We start from the raw sequence: 22,921 nt of genomic DNA, 5'->3' as shown, positions 1-22,921 counted from the left end.
TGGTCATGATAGTATGAGGGTCAGATTGGGTATTTAGCCAGGACCCCAGGGTTATGTCATAGTATATTTAGTGACCACAGAAAGCCAGGAAACCAATTTAACGTCCCATCTGAAAAACAGCAACCTACACAGGGCAATGTTCCCAATAAAATATTTTTTGATCAAGGGTTTGTAAGCTACTCTGGACTTCTATAGGCCCTGCACATTATACTCCTCGACACTATAAAACAATATGGAACTAGCTAGTGCTGTTATTCGTTTGTTGTCCTCACATGACTTGTCATGATGTGCTGCTCTCCTCTCACTTGTGACTCAGCTGCCTGCTGCAGCGCTCTCTCAACACACGGCCCACCCCACAGCCCTCCCCCTCCCTCCCTCCCTCCCTCCCTCCCTCCCTCCCTCCCTCCCTCCCTACCACTCTCTCAGCAACAGCCTGCCTCACTACCTGATTATCAGTAGCAGCAGGTCACAGTGAAATAAATAGATTTTAAAAAATACACAAAAAATAGAAATACCATAGAAATACCATGGCAGCGGCGGTGCTACTCAGAAGTAGCGCAAAAACCTGCAACCCGCAACCAATACATTTTCCCCTGCGACATTGTTTTCAAAGTACTTCAAATTGCAGGAAAACCATGAACATGGCAACCCTGGTCAGTACACTCTCTTAATAAGGCCCTGTGCTCTTACAGTTCCTGGGCAGTGGGGCAGCCCGCTGTTAGTTTGGAATCAGACACAACTGAATGTGTGGATGACATTCAGGGGTCTAAGTGGGGAATAACAATTTCAGATCTTCACACACCCTAGAATTGGGCTTTAGCTTTGTGCCTTGCAATGTTTTTAAGTTTAGCAAGTATGGAGAAAGGTATGACTTCTCTAACTATCGTGTAGGCCTGATTGTCAAACAATACACATTTTAGCGTATTTCCACTAAAAGATGCACATTTGAGTTGTAAAGGTAATATAGCTTGTAATGATTAAGAAACATTTATTTGTATTGCGTCAAATTAAAATATTATTCAACTGCTCCCCCTACTGGTTTGATTCTATATTTCAGTATTTTCAGCTTCACATTGCTGTTTTGGCCTGACTGTATAAATGCATACTTTTTGGTGGCAGCCAATTTACTATCTAATGACTTCAATCAACCAAATTAAGATATGACTCCACAGCTGTCTGTACACTATACTTTTTTCTCATACTTCTCCTTGGTTTGATGGCTAACTCTAGGTCATGTGGGGGCACCATTGCCATGTAACCTCATCAAGCTGGTGGATGTGGCTGAGAAGAACTACTTTGCACGCAAGGGAGAAGGAGAGGTGAGTTCAATAAAGCATCAAGGACATTTTAGGATAATCCCTATTTGAACATGGTCCCAGACAGTTGATCACTGAGGCTATGTAAGCATTAGTCGATGTGATAGTTGGGTGCTGAACACATTCTCTTTAATTCTCACTCTGTGGCTGTCTCCCTCTCTCTGATCATCCATTAGGTGTGTGTGAAAGGACCCAATGTTTTCAAGGGCTACCTCAAAGACCCTGAGAGGACTGCTGAAACCCTGGACACAGACGGTTGGCTCCACACCGGAGACATAGGGAGATGGTTACCTGTACGTACACATGCTTGTTTATGACCCTTCCCTTGAAAATACATTTCTTCAAACATCTATTTGCCTTCCTTGTGTTATATACCCTCAATATTAGGGTCAAATCCTAACTTGACATTCACAACTATTTCAATTAAAATGTAAGGTATGGGCCTATTTTTGATGTCTGCCCTCCGCTCCTCAGAACGGTACACTGAAGATCATTGACAGGAAGAAGCACATCTTTAAGCTGGCCCAGGGAGAGTACATCTCCCCTGAGAAGATAGAGAACATTTACATCCGCTGTGAGCCTGTGACCCAGCTCTACGTCCATGGTGACAGCCTACAGGTGATCTCCTTAACCACTTCGTTGTTATCACATGACAGCCGATGGTAAGAGTTGTTTGGGCATTATCATTAAAGTTGGGCAGAACCACTGGTACACAGCTAGACATTAGCCCTATAAAAATCTGTCAGTTTAGGCTAGAGATAATTTTTTTCATCAATTCGCTGCATACGCACTTCCGCATCTGCGATGAAAGGTGGCAGAGCTCAAGCGATGTTTGTCAGACCATGAGACATCCCGAAAATTTGTCTTCTCACAAAATCGGATAACACTTTACTTGACACTCAGCATCATAACACATTATGATACAGTCATAACCATGTCATAATATGTCATAACAGCCGACATAACTTGTCATAAGTCATAATATGGTCATAACAATGTCATGACACATGTATTTAGACCTGTTGTGACATACTCTATATTGCATTATTTTATCACTGGTTATGACACCTACAAAAGAGTGTCAAAACCCACAAAACATGCACCTCTGTTGCTTATGACTAGGATGAAAGCAGGAGCAGATTTCAGGTACAAGAAACCCTCTTTTTGACTGATGACTGACATAAGGTCATGTACATGATAGGCCTATCTGACCTATTATGATGGTCATAATGTATCTTGGCAGTGTCATAAATCACATGAGCAAAGTTCACTGAACCACCTCCACTAAAATTACAATTGATAGCCTTTGAGTTAGAGTAGGATAATTAAAAAAAACATGACACTGATACTGAGGTTAATTGGTAAGCTGTAACAGACTATGTGAGGTCATAAAATGTGGGTATCATAACAGGTGTTATGTAGGTGTCATAACCAGCCATAAAATAACACAATATATGTCACAATAAGTGTAAATATGGGTCATGACAGTGTTATGACCATATTATGACAGGTTATGACAAGTTATGTCAGCTGTTATGACACATTATGACATGGTTATGACCGTGTCATAACGTCTTATAACGCTGGGTTTAAAGTAAAGTGTTACCCAAAATCGTCTGTAGCGTCTGAATGGTTTGACCATTATTACCCCTCTATGGAAAGATGAGACTCTCCCGAACACAACGGTGGTTTCCGTTTTGCTCTACAACCCCCACGAGCATTTTGGGACTAGTCTGAAATCAGTACAGCCGATCTGCTAACTTCTGTCTGTAGCGTCAAAACAGTTTGGACAACACACTAATATGACCCCTCTGTAGAAAGGTGAGACTCTCACAAACACAAATATGTTGTTTTGCTCTAGGATGCCCACTGGCCTCACAAGACCCGTCTGAAGGTCCCCCGTACCAGTTGAAAAAATAAAATGGAAGTATACTGAACAAAATTATTAACGCAACATGTAAAGTGTTGGTCCGATGTTTTATGAGCTGAAATAAAAGATCTCAGAAATTGTCCTTATGCAAATGTATTTCTCAAAAATGTTGTGCACAGATTTGTTTACATCCCTGTTAGTGAGCATTTCTCCTTTGCCAAGATAATCCATTCCAACTGACAGGTGTGACATATGAAGAAGCTGATTAAACAGCATGATCATTACACAGGTGCACCTTGTGCTGGGGACAATAAAAGGCAACTGTATAATGTGCAGTTTTGTTAGACAACACAATGCCAAAGATGTCTCAAGTTTTGAGGGAGTGTGCAATTGGCATGCTGACTGCAGGAATTTCCACCAGAGCTGTTACCAGAGAATTGATTGTTAATTTCTCTACCTTAAGCCGCCTCAAATTTTGCTTTAGATAATTTAGCAGTCCATCCAACCAGCCTCACAACCGCAGACCCACCTGTATAGCGTTGTGTGGACGAGCGGTTTGCTGATGTCAACATTGTGAACAGAGTGCCCAATGATGGCGGTGGGGTTAGGGTATGGGCAGGCATAAGCTACGGACAACGAACACAATTGCATTTATCGATGGAAATTTGAATGCACAGAGATACTGTGACAAGATCCTGAGGCCCATTGTAATGCCATTCATCCACCACCATCACCTCATGTTTCAGCATGATAATGCACGGCCCCATGTTGCAAAGGATCTGTACACAATTCCTGGAAGTTGAAAATGTCCCAGTTCTTCCATGGCCTACGTCCTCACCAGATATGTCACCCGTTGAGCATGTTTGGGATGCTCTGGATCAACGTGTACGACAGCGTGTTCCAGTTCCCGGCAATATCCAGAAACTTCAACCAGCCATTGAAGAGGAGTCGGACAACATTCCACAGGCCACAATCAACAGCCTGATCAACTCTATGCGAAGGAGATCTGTAGCGCTGCATAAGGCACTTTTTTTTAAAGTTATCTGTGACCAACAGATGCATATCTGTATTCCCAGTCATGTGACATTAGGGACTACTGAATTTATTTAAATTGACTGTAACTCAGTAAAATCTGTGAAGTTGTTGCATGTTGTGTTTACATTTTTGTTCAGTGCACATATGGGGACAATTTAGTGCCAAAAATAAGGGGTTAAATAATGTAAAAAAATATATATATGTAACGCTCGTCTTCCTCCTCGTCTGAGGAGGAGCAAGGATCGGACCAAAGCGCAGCGTGGTTTGAATACATATTTTAATTATAGCAACGAAGACGAAAAACACTTGACAAAATACAAAACAATAAACGAACGTGAACAAACGAACGAAAACAGTACCGTGTGGCAAACAAACACAGACACGGCAACAATCACCCACAAACAAACATTGAAAACAGCCTACCTTAATATGGTTCCCAATCAGAGACAATGACAAACACCTGCCTCTGATTGAGAACCATATTAGGCCAAACGAACAAACCTAAACATAGAAACAAATAACATAGACTGCCCACCCCAACTCACGCCCTGATCATACTAAATAAAGACAAAACAAGGGAAATAAGGTCAGGAACGTGACAATATAAACCTTTCCTTATCTTTCTTAAAGATCTCAGATATAGGACAGACACTTCAGAACAAACTTCCTTGAGATGTTTTTTCTGATTATCTGTTCCATGTAGTGAATCTGTTATTCAATGTGTTTATATGGGCTAATAACAGTAAGGCCAACATTTTTTTTTCATCAAATCATTTTTGCAGATATTTTTTTCATACTTCAACGGCTCTTAAAATTCAAAATCAAATAGCTAAATGATCCTTGGTATGACCTTATTAAAACAATTCTATATAGCTTAGTAGAACCCCCCCCCCTCCCCTGACTGTAATGGGTTAAAACCACAGTTTATGCTGGATACTGTTTATGTACAGCTATTTTCATAGATAGACACATACTTACTTACCTACTTAGGCCTATTGAGAGAGAGAAAGAGAGAGAGAGAAATACAGAGAACATTTGATTATTTCTAAAGGTTACTTGTGTGTTTCTCTTCTAGTCCTGTCTGGTTGCCATAGTTGTTCCTGACCCAGAGACAATGCCTGCATGGGCCCTGAAGAAAGGCATGGAGGGGAGCTATCGGGACCTCTGTAAAAATACTGTATGTGATTTCAATCCCATCGTTTACATTCAATGGTGTTTTCATTCTGTTTGTTGCCATGATGAAGGAGAGGCTTGAAATAATCAACTATGTGAATAGATGTGAAAAGATTGACGTAATCAAAAGAAAGGATTCCTGTTGCACAACATTCATATCTAGGTACTGCGCTTTTAGAGAAAGATCATCAGATCCTCAGACCCTGAGTAAACTGATTCAAGAAAGGGCACCTTGTTGAACCCTTTGAGTTGTTGAATAGATCGACATAACACAACACATGGTATTGTCTTAGAGTCATGGTACGGTGTCTTGTCTTGTGTGTGTGTGTATGTAAAGGTCCTGAAGAAAGCCATCATGGAAGACTTGCAGAGACTGGGCAAGGCCAGTGGCCTCCACTCGTTTGAGCAGGTGTGTGTGTGTGTGTGTGTGTCAATTGTGAGGTGTTCATTGGTGAGGGCAAATGACAACTCTCTGAAAGCGAATACCTAGATGATGATGACAAATAGCTGATATGCACACTTGACCTGGCAAAGGATCCTGTCTACATTCTAATGTATTCTGTCTGTCCCAAGGTGAAAAACATCCACATCCACAACGAGCAGTTCTCCATACAGAATGGCCTGTTGACTCCCACATTAAAAGCGAAGAGACCCGAGCTAAGGGAGTTTTTCAAGGAGAAGATCGAAGACCTGTACGAAAACATCTCCATGTGAAACACTACCACCGAATAAACGTTTCTCAGCAACATCACTCCTCATTTAACATTTGTCATTCACTCCCCTTCACCCCCATCCAACCACAAAACAGACTCAAACCAACCAAACAAGTTACTGACCGTGGGTCAGGAAGGAAGTATCAACTTAGCTCTTTGGACACCCACTGACCGAGTTCTGTCTGCTGCTCCAGGGCAGCCTAGCAGTGTGTTGGGCCAGTAACCGAAAGGTTGCTGGTTTGAATACCTGAACTGAAAAGGTGAAAAATCTGTTGATGTGCCCTTGAGCAAGGCAATTAACCCTAATTTGCTCCAGGGGCGCCGTACTACTATGGCTGACCCTGTGAAACAACACATTTCACCTACAGTACTCGGTATATGTGACAATACATCTGTGTTATTTTTTTCAATGTAGAGCTAAAACCAAATCAGCCTCATCTCTTATCTTGAAACGCCAGCAACAGACAGTCAACATAGCCTGCATGCTCCTCTTTCTTTTGTAGACCTTTCAAAACATTACAAAAAAATGATGCAATCTTTAAGTTTTTCTCCATGATGTGCTCAGAGAATTTGCCTGGTAAGAACATACCGACCTCAAATAAGGGCATTGCATGCAGTGTGCCCTGCATTGCTGGGACCGTTGTTACAGGAGACTTCAAAATGAGTCCTGGGCTTTTAAGGCAGTCAATATGGGTGTAAAAACGTTTTGTCTGTTGCAAAACTTTTTCCAACAGAAACAGCTTAATCAAAACGTAAAACGTTTTTTCAACAAAAACTAGAGTTTTATTGGACAAATTCAGGTAGGCCCCTCCCTGTTCCATTTGTTCTGTTTGCTTCCATTTGGTTCCTAGAGTAAATGGTAAACGCTTTCCATGCAAGGCAAAACGTTTTGAAACGGAATCCGACTAATGAATACACCCCTGGTATACCAACACCGTCAACGGTCATACTGCAAAGCTTTCTCATGTAGTCGAGATCGACAAGCTCCACTCATTGATGGAGGTTAAAACAAAATGGACTGTGAAAATGTGGGTTTATGTAGTACAAATGTAATGGCTTTTGAGTTAATTTCAGTCCCAAATTATTACTATGTGGATGTACATATTAAGGACAACTAGACATAAGCATATTTAAGCAATGGTTTGAATGGATTTTTTGCGTGTAGTGAGATGAATTGTAACTTTATTTAATCTGTTGTCAAATGGAATCAGCACCATATCCTTGTATTGAATGAGTGCAGCAACAGGGATTAGGGGTGGGGTTGGGATGGGGCAGAGAAAAATAAAATACATTCTGGAATGATTTTAATTTATTATTTCTTTATTCTTTTCCATGTCAAGCGATGCTTAAACAAACTAAAACAGAATTACCTTTGCATTGCAACATTTGGCTGGGCAATATAGACAGAAAGTGTTAAAGGCCCAGTGGAGACACAAATGTGATTTCCTGCGTTTTATATATATTTCCACCCTGAGGTTGGAATAATACTGTGAAATTGTGAAAATTATGAGAATACAATCATTTTTATTGTAAGAGCTGTTTGAAATTTGTTCCCGTTTTGGTGTCAGGGAATTTTGGCCTTCCATGGTGACATCACCATGCAGTAAATGAGTTAATAAACCAATAAGAAAGAGTTCCAAACCTCTCTGCCAATAACTGCACATTCAGTTTTACCCTCGCCACTCAAACCTGCCCGAGACAGTCCTAGAAAAAATATTGCTTGATAAATGGCTCTTTGCTAAGAATGTATTTTTTTTTTTTTAAATGTACCACTTTATTTGAAAAAATAAATCACAGTATGGTACTTAATTTTTACCCTGAAATGATCTGATATTGAGATCTGCATTGGACCTTTAAAGGGATACTGCGAGATTCGGGCCTTTGTTCTACTTACCCAGAGTCTGATGAACTCGTGGATACCATTTTTATGTCTCTGTACCCGTACCCGTATGTTTCTGTACCCATAGACTTCCAGTCATTGCGCTAACACTAGTAAGCATTTGCTTGTGAAACTAGAGCTAACTTACTTTGTACTGCACAGAGACATAACGATTGTATCCACGAGTTTATCTGACTCTGGGTAAGTAAAACAAGGGCAATATAATAGCAATGATCATGGTAGTGATATAGGGTGATAAGATCAAATCAAAGTCTATTGGTCACGTACGCAGTTTAGCAGGTGTTGTGGCGGGTGCAGCGAAATGCTTATGTTCTAGTTCCTATCAATCAATGCAGTAAATGTCAAACAAGCACACAATAATACAAAGTATAAATGTAGTACAGTACAATACAAAGTACAAATGTAGTACAGTAGTAGATATATAAACAATATGTAAACATGGTTAAAGTGACCAGTGTTCATTTACTATGTACATAGGGCAGCAGTCCGTAAGGTGCAGGGTAAAGTATGCAACAGTTGGACACAGTCTCCATTGATATGTGTCTCCTGACCTTGACACAGGTAAAGTGGCTGAGTGATTGGTTTACCTCTTCTGTAGGTTTACTTTGGCACAACAAAAGTCTACTTGGAGCTAGCGTCCTAGTGCATGCTTCTTCTTATCAGCAGCCAACAACTACAATGTTGAGAGCTGAAGGTCTATAGGGCATACTTTCTTCCAAGTACCTCAGATGAAGTTTCATCATCATAGTTGATGTTTGATTTTAGTAGGGGAAAGGCTGCACTTACAGAGCCTCTGAAATATGTTTGTGAGCAGCAGGACCTCAAATAGTCTGTTACAGTTTACCAATTAACCTCAGTATCAGTGTCATGTTTTTAAAAAATGATCCTACTCTAACTCAAAGGCTATCAATTGTAATTTTAGTGGAGGTTGTTCAGTGAACTTCGCACATGTGATTGTCTTTTAACTGAGGCCTGAAGACTAGCCCACAAAGTAAATGCTTACAGCAGGCTAACCCAGTCTTGTGACACACGTTGCGTTCCCCTGCTCAGACGTTGCATGCGTCAACCAAAGGTTGCGTGTCACGTCATCGACTGTGTCATCGACTGACAGATTGATATAACATATGATGTGGTTAGCTGATACGTAAAATACCTATCCAGGCGTTGTAAGACCTGGCAGGCTTCAGCAACGCCTGGGCAGAGGAATACGCCCATAGACGACCAGGGCTCAAACCATAGCATTTATTACACTTTTTCCAGACAAGACAAGGGCAAATTAATATAATAAATTTGCAAAATTCAGCTCATTTTATTTGGTCAAAACAATATTTCCGGGCATCCCGAGTAGCGGTTGGGCTCTACTTGGCACATTGTGCTCTAGCGACACTCCCCGGTCGCCAATGAACGGTTTCCTCCGACACATTGGTGTGGCTGGTGTAACGGATGTGAAATGGCTAGCTAGTTAGCGGGTACGCGCTAGTAGCGTTTCAATCAGTTACGTCACTTGCTCTGAAACCTATTAGTAGTGTTGCCCCTTGCTCTGCAAGGGCCGCGGCTTTTGTGGAGCGATGGGTAACGATGCTTCGTGGGTGACCGTTGTTGATGTGTGCAGAGGGTCCCTGGTTCGCGCCCGAGGGGACGTACTAAAGTTATACTGTTACACTGGCTTCCGGGTTAAGCTGGCGGGTGTTAAGGAGCGCGGTTAGGCGGGTCGTTTCGGAGAACACATGACTCCACCTTCGCCTCTCCAGAGCCCATTGGGGAGTTGCAGCGATGAGACAAGATCGAAATTGGGGGAGAAAAAGGTGGGTAAAATACCAACAACAACAAAAAAGAAAAGAATACTTGACTTATCTGATTTAAGCCCTTGGCTCCAATAAAAGGAGCATAGGCCATAGACAAATGTCCTCCTCCATCTCACTCGTTTCGGGGCAAGTTTTTCCAGGTCTCACCATGTTGAGGCTACTTTCAGTCATTTCTGCCTGGACAAATAAGCCTACACCTGTCACTGAACATCAAACTGGAAAAATGTGTCACAATCATATCCCTCAAGTCTCTGCATAAATACAAGCTGTTCAGACGATCACATGAATCCACTTCACAGATAAGATGTGATTGGCGTAGGCCTATTTGGGGAGTACATTGGATCTGGAAGAACAGGCATGCTTGTACAGCACTTTTGTAAATTAATTTGTAGAATGAAAGGCATAAAAAGGAATTGCAAGTGAAACCACGGGACTGGTTAGGAATCAATGAAGATTACATAGCAACATTCCAACTGATGATCAGATCACAAAGAATCCTGTAGTATGTTTAAAAATATATGAATAATATGTTTTACGGTAAATCTAAATGATGGGTAGATAGGACAGGAATCAAACTGTACATGTTGGATATTTTAATATTAAGTGTTTTTCCTTCTTTGACTAATGACACTATTTAAGGTGGGTGGTCACGTCTCAAACCAGCTACAGGGTTACCGTACTCTATTTTTGTATTTCACGTTTATGGCCAGCAGGGAGCGCCAACATAATTAGGGGAACATCTCCACACATTTTTTTCCAGCTGAATCTCTGGAAAAGTTTTTGGGGGTGCCAAGATGACGGGCAGGCCTACACCCGAATTGTTGTTGGACTTGGAGGTGGAGTCAGAGGATCCCATAGAGTTCGATAAGAAAGCGGGCAGTGAAAAAAACAAAAAAAACAGGAACATATTAAGAGTGAATATGGAGTGCTGCAGAACGAAATTGAACATGACGAGAGTGAGGATGAATTAACTAAGGTGGCAGGTGCTGTGAAAACCGTAGAGTTTGAGCCTCCTCCCGATGGTGATGAAGATGATTTTGGCCCAGTGGGAGAAAGATTTTTGGAGAGAATGGATTGTTGCCTTCTGGCTGATCCGTATGTGGTGTCACGATGGGTGGAAAAGAGGTTGGGGATTGTTAGGTTGTTGAAAGTGACTTAAAGTGAAATCGTGTAGATTTTTTAAACGTTTATGCCCTCCAGAGGGAGCGTGCGCTCCGCACCACGCGACTGGAGAAAATAAGTGTGACATGCTTTCCTCTCCAGAGCAGGGCGCCGTTGAAAGGAGTGATAACTGGAGTGGCAAATCAAATCAAGTTTATTTTATATAGCCCTTCGTACATCAGCTAATATCTCGAAATGCTGTACAGAAACCCAGCCTAAAACCCCAAACAGCAAGCAATGCAGGTGTAGAAGCACAGTGGCTAGGAAAAACTCCCTAGAAAGGCCAAAACCTAGGAAGAAACCTAGAGAGGAACCAGGCTATGAGGGGTGGCCAGTCCTCTTCTGGCTGTGCTGGGTGGAGATTGACATTGGCATTAAGGGTTGAAGAGGGTCAACTGAAGTTGAAGATTCCCAGTGTTTGTGACGCACGCCGTTTGGTGTGACTCAAACCTGTGGAGAGGTGGTGAAACAGAGAAGACATTGTGTGTACTACTGAGCTTTGATGCAGAGTCTTCACCAGATAAAGTCCACTAACGTGTTTTAGGTGTCAAGCTTATGGCTTATGTAGCAGTAGTGTGTAGGAGGGAGATTCATGGATGTAAGAAGTGTGCAGGAGGACATGAGACAAAGGAATGTGTAGTATCGGTGGAAAAAGTTGTGTATTAACTGTAGTGGTACCCATGGTGCTGGAGATTAGAGGGGTCTGGTGAAAGGCAGGTTGAGGTTGCCAGGATCAGAGTATGGCAGAAGATGTGCTATGCTGAGGCAGTAAAGAGAGTATTAGAGGAAGATGGGTCCAGGGTGAGGGTGAGGGATCCTAAGAGGATCCCTGTGAGGAGGCCGAGGCCAATAGAGAGTGATAGGAATAACACATGCTTCAGTAAGTTTCTTTTTTGTTGGCATTCATGGCCATGGATGTCAATTGTACCTCAGCAATGGAACTTAAATCACAGAGGATAGATGTTGTGGTGGCAGCTGCAGAGAACTACTTGGGTGATTGTTTAGACTGTTTTGATCACGCGGACTGGGATATGTTCCGGGTAGCCTCTATGAATAACATTTACGAATACACGAATACGGTGACTGAGTTCATCAGGAAGTGTATTGGAGAGGTTGTACACACTGTGACTTTTAAAACCTACTCAAACCAGAAACCGTGGATAGATGGCAGTATTCGTGGAAAACTGAAAGTGCGAACCACCACATTTAACCACGGCAAGGTGACTGGGAATGTGGCCAAATACAAACAGTGTAGTTATTCCCTCAGTAAGGCAACCAAATAGTTAAAACATCAGCACAGAGACAGTGGAGTCGCAATTCAACAGCTCAGACACAAGACATATGTGGCAGGGTCTACAGACAATCACGGATTACAAAGGGAAAACCAGCCACGTCGCGCACACTGACGTCTTGCTTCCGGACAAGCTAAACACCTTCTTTGCCCACTTTGAGGATAATACATTGTCACTGACGCGGCCCACTACCAAGGACTGGGCTCTCCTTCTCCATGACCGACGTAAGACATTTAAGCATGTTAACCCTCGCTAGGCTGCCGGCCCAGACGGCATCACTAGCCGCGTCCTCAGAGCATGCACAAACCAGCTGGCTGGAGTGTTTACGGACATAATAAATCTCTCCCTATCCCAGTCTGCTGTCCCCACTTGCTTCAAGATGTCCACCATTGTTCCTGTTCCCAAGAAAGCAAAGGTAACTGAACTAAATGACTATTGCCCTGTAGCACTCACTTCTGTCATCATGAAGTGCTTTGAGAGGCTAGTTAAGGATCATATCAGCTCTACCTTACCTGACACTCTAGACCCACTTCAATTTGCTTACCGCCGCAATAGATCCACAGACGATGCAATCGCCATCGCTTTGCGCACTGCCCTATCCAATCTGGACAAGAGGAATATCTATGTAAGAATGCTGAATGCAGACCCCCCCTGTACTCCCTGTTCACCCATGACTGCGTGGCCACGCACGCCTCCAACTCAATCATCAAGTTTGCAGACGACACAACAGTAGTAGGCCTGATTACCAACAATGACGAGAGAGTGGTGCCAGGAAAATAATCTCTCACTCAATATCAACAAAACAAAGGAGCGGATCGTGAACTTCAGGGAACAACAGAGGGAGCACGCCCCTATCCACATCGACGGGACTGCAGTAGAGAAAGTGGATAGCTTCAAGTTCCTCTGCATAGACATCACTGACGATCTGAAATGGTCCAACCACACAGACAGTGTGGTGAAGAAGGCGCAACAGCGCCTCTTCAACCTCAGGAGGCTGAATAAAGTTGCCTTGGCCCGTAAAACCCTCACAAACTTTTACAGATGCACAATTGAGAGCATCCTGTCGGGCTATATCACCGCCTGGTACAGCAACTGCACCGCCCGCAACCGCAGGGCTCTCCAGAGGGTGGTGAGCTCTGCCCAACACATCACCGGGGGCAAACTACCTGCCCTCCAGGACACCTACAGCACCCGATTGTCACAGGAAGGCCAAAAAGATCATCAAGGACAACAACCACCCGAGCCACGTCTTGTTCACCCCGCTATCATCCAGAAGGCGAAGTCAGTACAGGTGTATCAAAGCTGAGACCGAGAGACTGAAAAACAGCTTCTATCTCATTGCCATCAGACTGTTAAAAAGCCATGACTAGCGGGCTTCCACCCAGTTACGCAACCCTGTACCTTAGAGGCTGCTGCCCTATATACATAGACTTGGAATCACTGGCCACTTTAATAATGTTTACATACTACTTTAGTCATCTCATATGTATATACTATTCCACTGCATTTTAGTCAATGCCACTCAGACATTGCTCAATCTAATTTTTATATATTTCTTGAATCCAATCTTTTACTTTTAGATTTGTGTGTATTGTTGTGAATGGTGGAGATCCGCAATAACATTTGCTAAATATGTGCATTTGACCAATATTGTTTTTTGATTTGGGTGTATGAGATTTTACTGCAGAAGAGTTACAAGATGTTTTGAATGATAGTGTCCCGTCCTCCAAGGCTGCTGGCCTGGAGTAGGAACAGATAGGACCAAACTAGTGGAATAGTGGTGAGTTTTTAATGGGTGCAATTTTTTCACAAAGTGTAATGAATTCATACTACAGAATAGTAGGCTGATACACAGCCAATACAGTAGGTGGCGCCATGCACCGATAATACTTGTTTGCGGACCGTCGTAATACCCCAGAAGAAGCAGTTGCTGATGATCCAGAGGTCTACGGAGGTTTGTGAATAAAAAAAAATAAAACTAGCTATGGCCAATGACAACGTTTTAATAATTAAATTAATAATTGTTTGTTCAAACTATCTTTCTGATTCGTTGGTTTGCTGGCTTTATACTTTAATCAAACAAGTGAAACACCTGCCTGGCCAAAAAATTAACAAACGTTGGCTACCGTTAGCTAACTACTGTAGCTAACTTAGCAGGCGTCATTATCGGGACACTCAAACACGTTCAAGTTGAAAGTTCATTCTCACCTTGCCTTCATATTAAATGGATGTAAATGCATCAATGAGCCTCGTACGTGTTTTGATTCAACTGTAACTTTTCTCTCCAAAGAATAATCGTGTTTTTGCCCGAATGGTTCGTTCAAAATGTCGGAGTGACGACACCATCACAAGACGAGAAGGAATGCTCAGCAGCAGCTCCAGAAGGCAGAGTGGCGATACGCCTTTGAAGTCAGGTTTCACAAGAGGCAGTAAGAAATGGGATGCCTTTCAATGACAGTATGAGCTACTATGATTATACCTGTCCTGAAGGCCATCTCTCCCCAGATTTCTTCAAGTGGTATCTTCATACACAGATAAGATGTAGCCATCTACAAAGTATTACAAAAACAGTTTTTGACAACCAGCTACACACGGATTTACATGCAGCACAACTGGTGGACAAAAAAGTTAAACAAGCCCAGTAGTATACTCATTCCCAAGCAGAGGTTTAACCATGCAGAGGAAGTTAAGACTTGTTCATAGCCAATCATTAGGTTTGACTACTATGGTTGCTGATCACTTGCCTGGCAGAAGCAAATTGGTCTGGATGCCAGGCAATCTGATCAAGTCTTTTGTTTAAATTTCAGAACTGAAGCGACTCTTCCCTAAACCCCTCTGCGCACGGCCAAAAGGCCATGCTCTGTCACCCATAAATGAGTCAACATGCACTGATCACGGGTGAGCTGCTTCATCTGTTAACCCTTATCTGATTGTTATAAATTGTTTGAGTCCCAAATGGTACCCTATTCCCCATTTAGAGATCTACGTTTGACCAGTGCCATGGGGTGCCATTTGGGATGCAGACAGGTAAGATTTGTAGCTAGCATTAATGTGACTGCTCATTCCTAGTACATACCATTATGTGTGCCTCAACAGATCTGTATCGTCAACTGGTCCCTGGATGAACAGAATGCTGGAATCAAATGGAACTGTGAGTGAAAAGTCATTAAACCAGTTTGCATCACCTCCGATTCACTTGACTAACTTATCACTCTCCATTTTCTCTTTTCAGGAGAGCACAATACATTATAGCACAGAAGACGGTTCAAGTTGAGTTAGGAACATGTTTTTTTTTGTCAGTTAATGGATAAACCCATGCTCACTTTGGTCCTTCATGTTGTGGATTGGTAATTGCAAATGGGTCAAAGTTTACTATTGAACGTAATATTTTTTCTATTTGCAGTTTCACAAGTGGGTGTTTCCTCCCTCCTGTTGGATTGTGATGAGACAGACTCTGCTGACATCTCCAGCGATACTAGCTCCAGCAGTTTGCCCTCACCTGAGCAGTTCCGCAGAGAGAAAGTCTATGGTGTGTGTGTGTGTTGGTCTAGGACTCAGCAGGCACTGTAAAAAGACCTGGCTGACGGCCCATGCCCTAAGAAGTTGAGTGACAGGGTTTTTTCAATCCCATCTTCTTTTGCGGTTTAGAAGAGATAGTGGCCTTCCCCAGTGAGGAGATGTTGGACCTGAATGTAAAGAACTCCACTCTCCTAGATGTCAGCGATGCTGAGGACATCCACATGCAGCAGCCTCCTAACCTGTCCTCCATCATTGGTAAGAGATACAGCACAATACTGGACATACAGGATGTTACCCCAAAGGGCACCCTATTGACTTTATAGACTACTGTTTTGACCTGCGCACCTAGTGTACCACTTTTGACCAGAGGCCTATCTTGGGAAAATGGTGCCATTTGGAACATAACCCAAGTTTTTGTAATTTTAATTATTATTTTTTTAAATTTTAAGGACCCTGAAACCTTGTCAACCTTGGAGAGGTTTAGTATTCCATGCTTCCTTATCTGCGCAAAATGTATTTTTTCTCTCCTTTGCAGACAGTTCCCAAATGAATGATGGAAAAGATCAGGAAAAAAGGTCAATTTGATTGAATGGCTCGACTCTTTGTATAAGATGTGAAATTTACTTTTTCATAGAATGAATAGTAATTTATATTCTAACAAAGAACCTTTATTTGTTCACAGCCGTTTAGCGCTACCCATTAGAAGTACATATTCAGGTATTTGCTTCTAATATATTTTATAATTATTTTTAAATAACTAATAGTAATTTGTTTTTTGAAAAAATACCTAACAAAAGCGGGAGAACGCATATAGAACTGATTATTTATTTTCCATGTATTTGTAGACAAGCTGTTCAATGCCTATGTGTCCGTTGAAAGCACACCCCTAGCTGGAGGAGTAACTGTGCCCTCAGTCCCCAAGAAAACACAAAGGGTATGAAAACACTCGCCTGTCTTATATTTCTCAGATTCTATCAGAGCTACAAGTGGCATGTAAAGAGAAACTGTGGCTCATCTGCAAGTGTAAGAATGTCAGTTAGTAATGAAGTCCTCCTCTCACAGCCAGAGACGATTAGACCCAGGAAGATCAAATGCAGGAAGAGAGTAAAATTTAGTGACTCTGTTACCACTGAGAAGATGGTAGTGAACAATGTGGAGCCTGTCAGTGACCACACGGTCAGTGAGAGGATCAGAGACACAGTAGACAACAGAGAAACTGCTGCCCCTGAAGTAGTCCCTCAAGTCCTGAAAAGACCCACACATCACTCACCAGAGCAAGCCAAGTTCTTTGACTTTGCAGACAAGAAAGAAAGAGACACCTTCTTTCAAAAGTTGAGGCAGAGGTACTCCTCCGTGAGGGTAAGCATCCTCTCTGAATGGGCAGTCTTTGAATGATTGCAGATGCCATGTATCAGGAATTTGCTCTCATAGTATGTTGTTTGACTGACCATGTCCTGGTATTTTTCGTCACCAGAGTATATTCGCCAATGTTGGTGGGCGTTCAACAGATACATTTGAAGATGAGGGTAATGTTTGGTAAGCACAATTTCTACATAGGATGAAGTCCTGCAGATGTTAGTAAAATGGTTGGTTCCTAGGACAAAAATGTCTTGCAGAAATTTCATTTTGGGGTATATTCAGAGGTGGAAATTTTCCATGGGAAATAATGGAAATATATGCAAATTAATATTAATACCATTTAAATGTAGATGTGTTTTGCATTGGATATATTTACCATATCATATGGAGACCTTATCAAAAGTAGACATAATTGCAAATGATTAAATCCTTCCAATAGAAAAGAAAACGATTTAGTTATGAATTGAACTTTAATTAAATGAGTTGACTCTTCACATGGGATGATTTCACTGAACAACAAAAGGGAATATTGAATGATCCCAATGATCCATCGCATCTCCCAAAAACGTGTTCAACACATCTGTAAAATGAGTCTAGAAACTAAAGCTTTGGTTGTCTTCCTGTCAGGCTTCCATGTCTTCTCGCTGGACCTCCTCAATGTCCACCTCTTTAACATCAGACTTTGAGACCTCATCTTCACTGTCACTTTCCAACCTTGTTGCGGATGGCTCGTTGTCAGTCTCAAAAAGGCTCAAATTTGCCTGGGTCGCCACCAATTTTTCAACCCTTGTATTGGTCAGCCTGTTGCGTGCTTTGGTGTGTGTGTGTGTTCCCAAACAAGGACCAGTTGCTCTCTGAGGCGGCTGATGTTGGTGGGATTTGGAGGATGATGGAGGCAACCGTGTAGAGAGCCTGAGATCCACAAAGTCACTTCCACCAGGTGGCTGATGAGATATGTTGGCACGACTGCCATATTGCATCTCCATCCCAAAGCCCTTGCTTGGATATGTACTTCGCCAGACTGCCAAGAACCTTGCCCTCATCCAGGCCAAGGTGCAAGACATGGTAGTGATGACACCATAGGCCTTGTTGATGCGCTTCACCAGACAGGATGCTCTTGCCAGCATACTTGGGGTCCAACATGTACGCTGTGGCGTGTATGGGCTTCAGGCAGAAGTCTTCACGCTTTGTGATGTATTTCAGAACTGCAGTTTCCTCTGCTTGGAGCAACAGTGAAGTGGACAGGGCAGTACGGGTTTCTTCTCTTACATCTGCAAGCAGAGTCTGAACATCAGACAGGATGGCATTGTCTCCCTCAATCCATGCAATGGCTACTGCTATAGGTTTCAGGCTGCTTACCACTCTCTCCCAAAATACATCATCCAGGAGGATCCTCTTGATGGGGCTGTCCATATCGGCAGACTGTGATATGGCCATTTCTTGGAGAGACTCTTTCCCCTCTAGGAGACTGTCAAACATGATGACAACACCACCCCAACGGGTGTTGCTGGGCAGCTTCAATGTGGTGCTCTTATTCTTCTCACTTTGTTGATGAGGTAGATTGCTGCTATAACTTGATGACCCTTCACATACCTAACCATTTCCTTTGCTCTCTTGTAGAGTGTATCCATTGTTTCCAGTGCCATTATGTCCTTGAGGAGCAGATTCAATCCATGAGCAGCACAGCCAATGGGTGTGATGTGAGGGGAGGACTCCTCCACTTTAGACCAAGCATCCTTCATGTTCGCATCATTGTCTGTCACCAGTGCAAATACCATCTGTGGTCCAAGGTCATTGATGACAGCCTTCAGCTCATCTGCAATGTAGAGACCGGTGTGTCTGTTGTCCCTTTGTGTCTGTGCTCTTATAGAATACTGGTTGAGGGGTGGAGATGTAGTTAATTATTCCTTGCCCACTAACATTCGACCACCCATCAGAGATGATTGCAATACAGTCTGCTTTCTCTATGATTTGCTTGACCTTCACTTGAACTCTATTGAACTCTGCATCCAGCAAATGAGTAGATAAAGCATGTCTGGTTGAAGGGGTGTATTCTGGGCAAAGAACATTCAGAAATCTCTTCCAATACACATTGCCTGTGAGCATCAGAGGTGAACCAGTTGCATACACAGCTCGAGCAAGACATTCATCAGCATTTCTCTTACTCTGTTCCTCCATTGAGTCAAAAAAACTTCTCATTCCAGGAGGACCATGAGCTGTTGCTATCGATAAGGTGTCTTGATTCATCATTTTCACCTCAAATAGAAGAGGGACTTTTGTCAGAGGTTGCTTGTTGTGAGAGCTGAGGGAACTTTATGCACTTGGCTAGATGATTCTGCATCTTTGTTGCATTCTTCACATATGATTTGGCACAGTATTTGCAAATGTACACAGCTTTTCCTTCTACATTAGCTGCAGTGAAATGTCTTCACATATCAGATAGTGCCCGTGGTATTTTCCTGTAAAGATTAGAAAAAATGTGTAAAAGAAAAACAAATACAATTCCATGTACAGAAAAATAGTTAAGCAGTTAGATTAAACAACTCCTTTGTAAGAAATGTTTTAAAATGAAACATGTATGGAAACAGGAGAATTAACACTCCTCAGCAGGCTCAAGCAAGCTAAAACCCACATGGTAGCAAAAACTAACTAGCAGAAATTGTTAACAAGTTAGAAATGATTTAAACACACTTTGCTGTAGGCTACTATTTACTAGTTAACAAAAAATCATGTATGTCATATAAAATATATTCACCCCACCCAGTATTTTAATCAAAACTTACCAGAAAGCATGTAGTCCTTGGCTCAGACAGTCTAGTAGTGTGAGCTCAATAGCATCTCATTATTGTGCAAGATCTTGAGAATCAGCTGTACATGTGATGGAAGAGTGCAATGTGAATGCAGAGGGTTGCAATTCCATTGAATTGGGGATAGTTTAACAAAAATATGCTACAAGACGTAGAATTGCATTGTGTATCCCACTAAAAAGGTTCACTTGTTATAAGCTAACTTTTTTTGATGAATTTAAGCTTCAATTTCGGAAATTTTCCGGAAAATTTCTGACCCTTTGCAGCCCTAGTCATTACCCATGCCTCTCCTGGTAGGGCCAGGAGTTTTTCCTGACCAATGTGACCGGACCTGGGGTGTATTCATTTAGCTAATTCTGTGGCAAAACATTTCTTAAATGGAAGCAAACTGAACAAAATGGGGAGGGACCTACTTGAATAGAAACTCTCGCTTTGCTCCTGTGTGGCTAAGTTGGTATGGTGGGACCAGTACAGAAAAAAGTATGAACATTTATTCACTAAGTCGCTCTGGATAAGAGTGTCTGCTAAATGACTAATATGTTTATGTAAAATGCTCTGTTTGCTTCCGTTTGGTTTTCAAACAGTAAACAGTTTCCGTAGGTAATACGCCCCCAGGGAAAACTCTTGGCTCTAGTTATTAGCTGTAAATCGGGCTCGAGTTTTTCCTACTCGGGAGAAATCCATGCTTCCCTATCCATTAAACATTTGACTTTTGTTTTTATGATTTATAGTAATGGTTGAGTATGATTGATCTGCTGTTACTTTTGTTCATTTTCCATTGTTATTGAATATTGTGCTTTATTCACTCTGCAGTTCAAAGATATAAGTACCAAGTAGTTAAAGGGCTGAACCATCTGTGCAAAGTGTACCACTTCCAGTCCTCCAGGAAGTAAAGCTACCACAACTTGTAAAAGCTGTCATCAATACAGGTGAGAAAGCAAACAAACCACATTGTCTGAAGCTCATATTTTAACCTTATTTTACATGCCCTTTTCTCTAAACATTAATCTCACAATGCCCATTTTATTTATTCTCTTTTAGGACACTTCTGATCCCTAAAGGTTTTCACAGTCCATGGACAGACAGGTTGTTGTGGTTAAAAAAATAAATTAAAAAAATGAAATTCTGTTGCTGTAATATATAATGTAGATACATAATGTACAATTATTTTAATTTAATTAACATAATAAATTGATAAAATTACAGTTCTGCAGTATTTGAGCTTATTATTTGAATAAACTTGTGATATATATTTCAGGCATAGAATTGGACTGTGATGTATACCAATTATTTATTTATAATGTTTTAGGTTTTGAATGTACATTTCTATTTGGTGTCATGTATTCGAACTTTCAGCCAAAACATAAACAGAGTGATTATTTTGACCACGTGGTGTTTGGCCAAAAATATCATCCAATCAAGTGTTTTCGAGAAGTAGCAGTGGATCGTCGTCCAATCAGAAAACTGTAGTGGGTTTCCAAGCAGTTCGTGTGACTAATGCCTGTCATATGACTCTGCCACAAATGGAGTTCGTTTCAAGGAACTAGGGCTGCACTTGGATTTGGAAGAAAGCGAGACTTTCTAAAATGCCTCCAACTCTTTTTCAGAAACTTTTTAATAAAAGAAATTCATTTTCGCCGCCCCCAAGATGCAACAAAGAGGATCCCGCGTTCAGGTTTGTGCGCATGCTATCTACATTAAACTGCAAGCTATAGCTAGCTGGCTTGTTAACGTTAGTTGAGAAGCTCATTCTCTTGTGCAAGTGGTGAGCAGAAGTTGTCCCGAGTATTAGGTATTAAGATAGTTTTGCAATCCATAATATGCAACGTGTTTTAACCACCTACCATTCTGATAACGACAGCTTTAAGATCACCTTAATTATTGCCACCTGCTAATTAAGTTAGCTAACCCACTCCAATCACATTGTGAAATCGCTTGAGAAACTGGGTCTTTGTAGAAAATATGCAATGCCTCCGCTGTTTTGTTGGAAATTACTTGAAGCTAATGATGTTAATATTTTGTGTTGTGCTGGATAGGGTATCTTTGTCGCGTTTACTTACAGTGAAATACATTATCGGAATTATGTTTAATATCAGTGTACACAAACAACAAGAATGCATAACTAGCTAGCTACAATTCAAGATTATTATCATCACTTAGTGCCAAGTACAACGTGCATGCAAGCTACTGTACCCAGTCGCAGGCACAGTAGCTATGTACGTGCAACGGTGCACGTGACTGTTCAATGGGCCTCTGACATCTAGATGGCTGGTAAACTGATGTTGCGCTGTGAAGGCTCTGTAAATACTGTAGTTGTGCTATACTTTCTCTGATTACCATGAAAGTACAAAGCATTGGTGGCATTGACCTTTTGTTACTGCGCATTGGGAAATACTTTTTATAAATTCTTAAATACTGCCGTGTCATTTTTGGGATGTCATCCATGTCATGCCAAAATATTTAATGTTTGTGATTTATAGGCCTATAATTTAAATGTCAAGAAAAATGTCAGTTGGATTCTATTTGTGTCACTCATGAGACCCCCGATGCTAAGTACCCTCACCTATGTGTCAACCACATTCTACAGCCAGAAATATGTCTTGTCTGAGATGGATAAATGGAGCATAGTGCATTTTGCCCTTTGGCTTCAATTGGGTCATGGCTTATTATTCCCTTTCTGGCCCACATGACAGTACATTTCTTTGGTACACAGGCTTCGTTTATCAGACATGCAGGACTGACAGACAGGAGTTTACTGTAACACTTACTCAGGCACAGGTCTGAAGAAGCAACACTTTGGTGTCTAATTTAATTCATTTGCTTATCTGACAGTGACACTACTCAGATACTGACACCTGTGATTGAGCCTTAAGATTTTGTGAATTACCGTTCTGAGCAAACTTCTCATCTGGAGCAGTTTGTGAGGGCGCAAACATGCTGGGAATGAGATGTCACTGTGCCGCCTACTTAT

General features: G+C 41.8%; 3 protein-coding genes across 6 annotated transcripts in view; all 3 read left to right on the top strand.

Moving 5' to 3' along the window:
• Nucleotides 1–6,323, top strand: part of LOC120056445 (long-chain-fatty-acid--CoA ligase 6-like) — a 33,533-nt gene extending 27,210 nt beyond the window's left edge. For all 4 annotated transcript variants that reach the window (XM_039004608.1, XM_039004605.1, XM_039004609.1 and 1 more), the window contains 6 exons: nt 1,231–1,319; nt 1,493–1,609; nt 1,791–1,934; nt 5,297–5,398; nt 5,732–5,803; nt 5,968–6,323. In XM_039004608.1, the coding sequence (XP_038860536.1) occupies nt 1,231–1,319; nt 1,493–1,609; nt 1,791–1,934; nt 5,297–5,398; nt 5,732–5,803; nt 5,968–6,108 (665 nt within the window). In that variant the 3' untranslated portion in view covers nt 6,109–6,323. The remainder of the gene's footprint in view (nt 1–1,230; nt 1,320–1,492; nt 1,610–1,790; nt 1,935–5,296; nt 5,399–5,731; nt 5,804–5,967) is intronic.
• A 7,846-nt stretch (nt 6,324–14,169) lies between these two features.
• LOC120056869 lies at nt 14,170–21,068 on the top strand. Its single transcript, XM_039005123.1, has 14 exons — nt 14,170–14,219; nt 14,556–14,694; nt 15,073–15,163; nt 15,362–15,416; nt 15,498–15,534; nt 15,669–15,794; nt 15,914–16,039; nt 16,320–16,359; nt 16,467–16,501; nt 16,630–16,718; nt 16,847–17,143; nt 17,259–17,320; nt 20,764–20,879; nt 20,992–21,068. The coding sequence occupies exons 1-13, from the start codon at nt 14,199–14,201 to the stop codon at nt 20,774–20,776; spliced, it is 1,131 nt and encodes a 376-aa protein (XP_038861051.1). The 5' UTR covers nt 14,170–14,198; the 3' UTR covers nt 20,777–20,879; nt 20,992–21,068.
• Nucleotides 21,069–21,474: 406 nt separating this feature from the next.
• The window catches only part of LOC120056759 (folliculin-interacting protein 1-like), a 44,167-nt gene continuing 42,720 nt past the window's right edge, over nt 21,475–22,921 (top strand). Inside the window, exon 1 of the mRNA XM_039004967.1 lies at nt 21,475–21,625. Within this exon, the coding sequence (XP_038860895.1) occupies nt 21,537–21,625 (89 nt within the window). The 5' untranslated portion in view covers nt 21,475–21,536. The remainder of the gene's footprint in view (nt 21,626–22,921) is intronic.

Source organism: Salvelinus namaycush, chromosome 12 (assembly GCF_016432855.1).
Source record: "Salvelinus namaycush isolate Seneca chromosome 12, SaNama_1.0, whole genome shotgun sequence".
Taxonomy (NCBI): domain Eukaryota; kingdom Metazoa; phylum Chordata; class Actinopteri; order Salmoniformes; family Salmonidae; genus Salvelinus; species Salvelinus namaycush.
The sequence above is the reverse complement of the archived record's forward strand: the minus strand, read 5'-3'. Positions and strand labels throughout refer to the sequence as shown.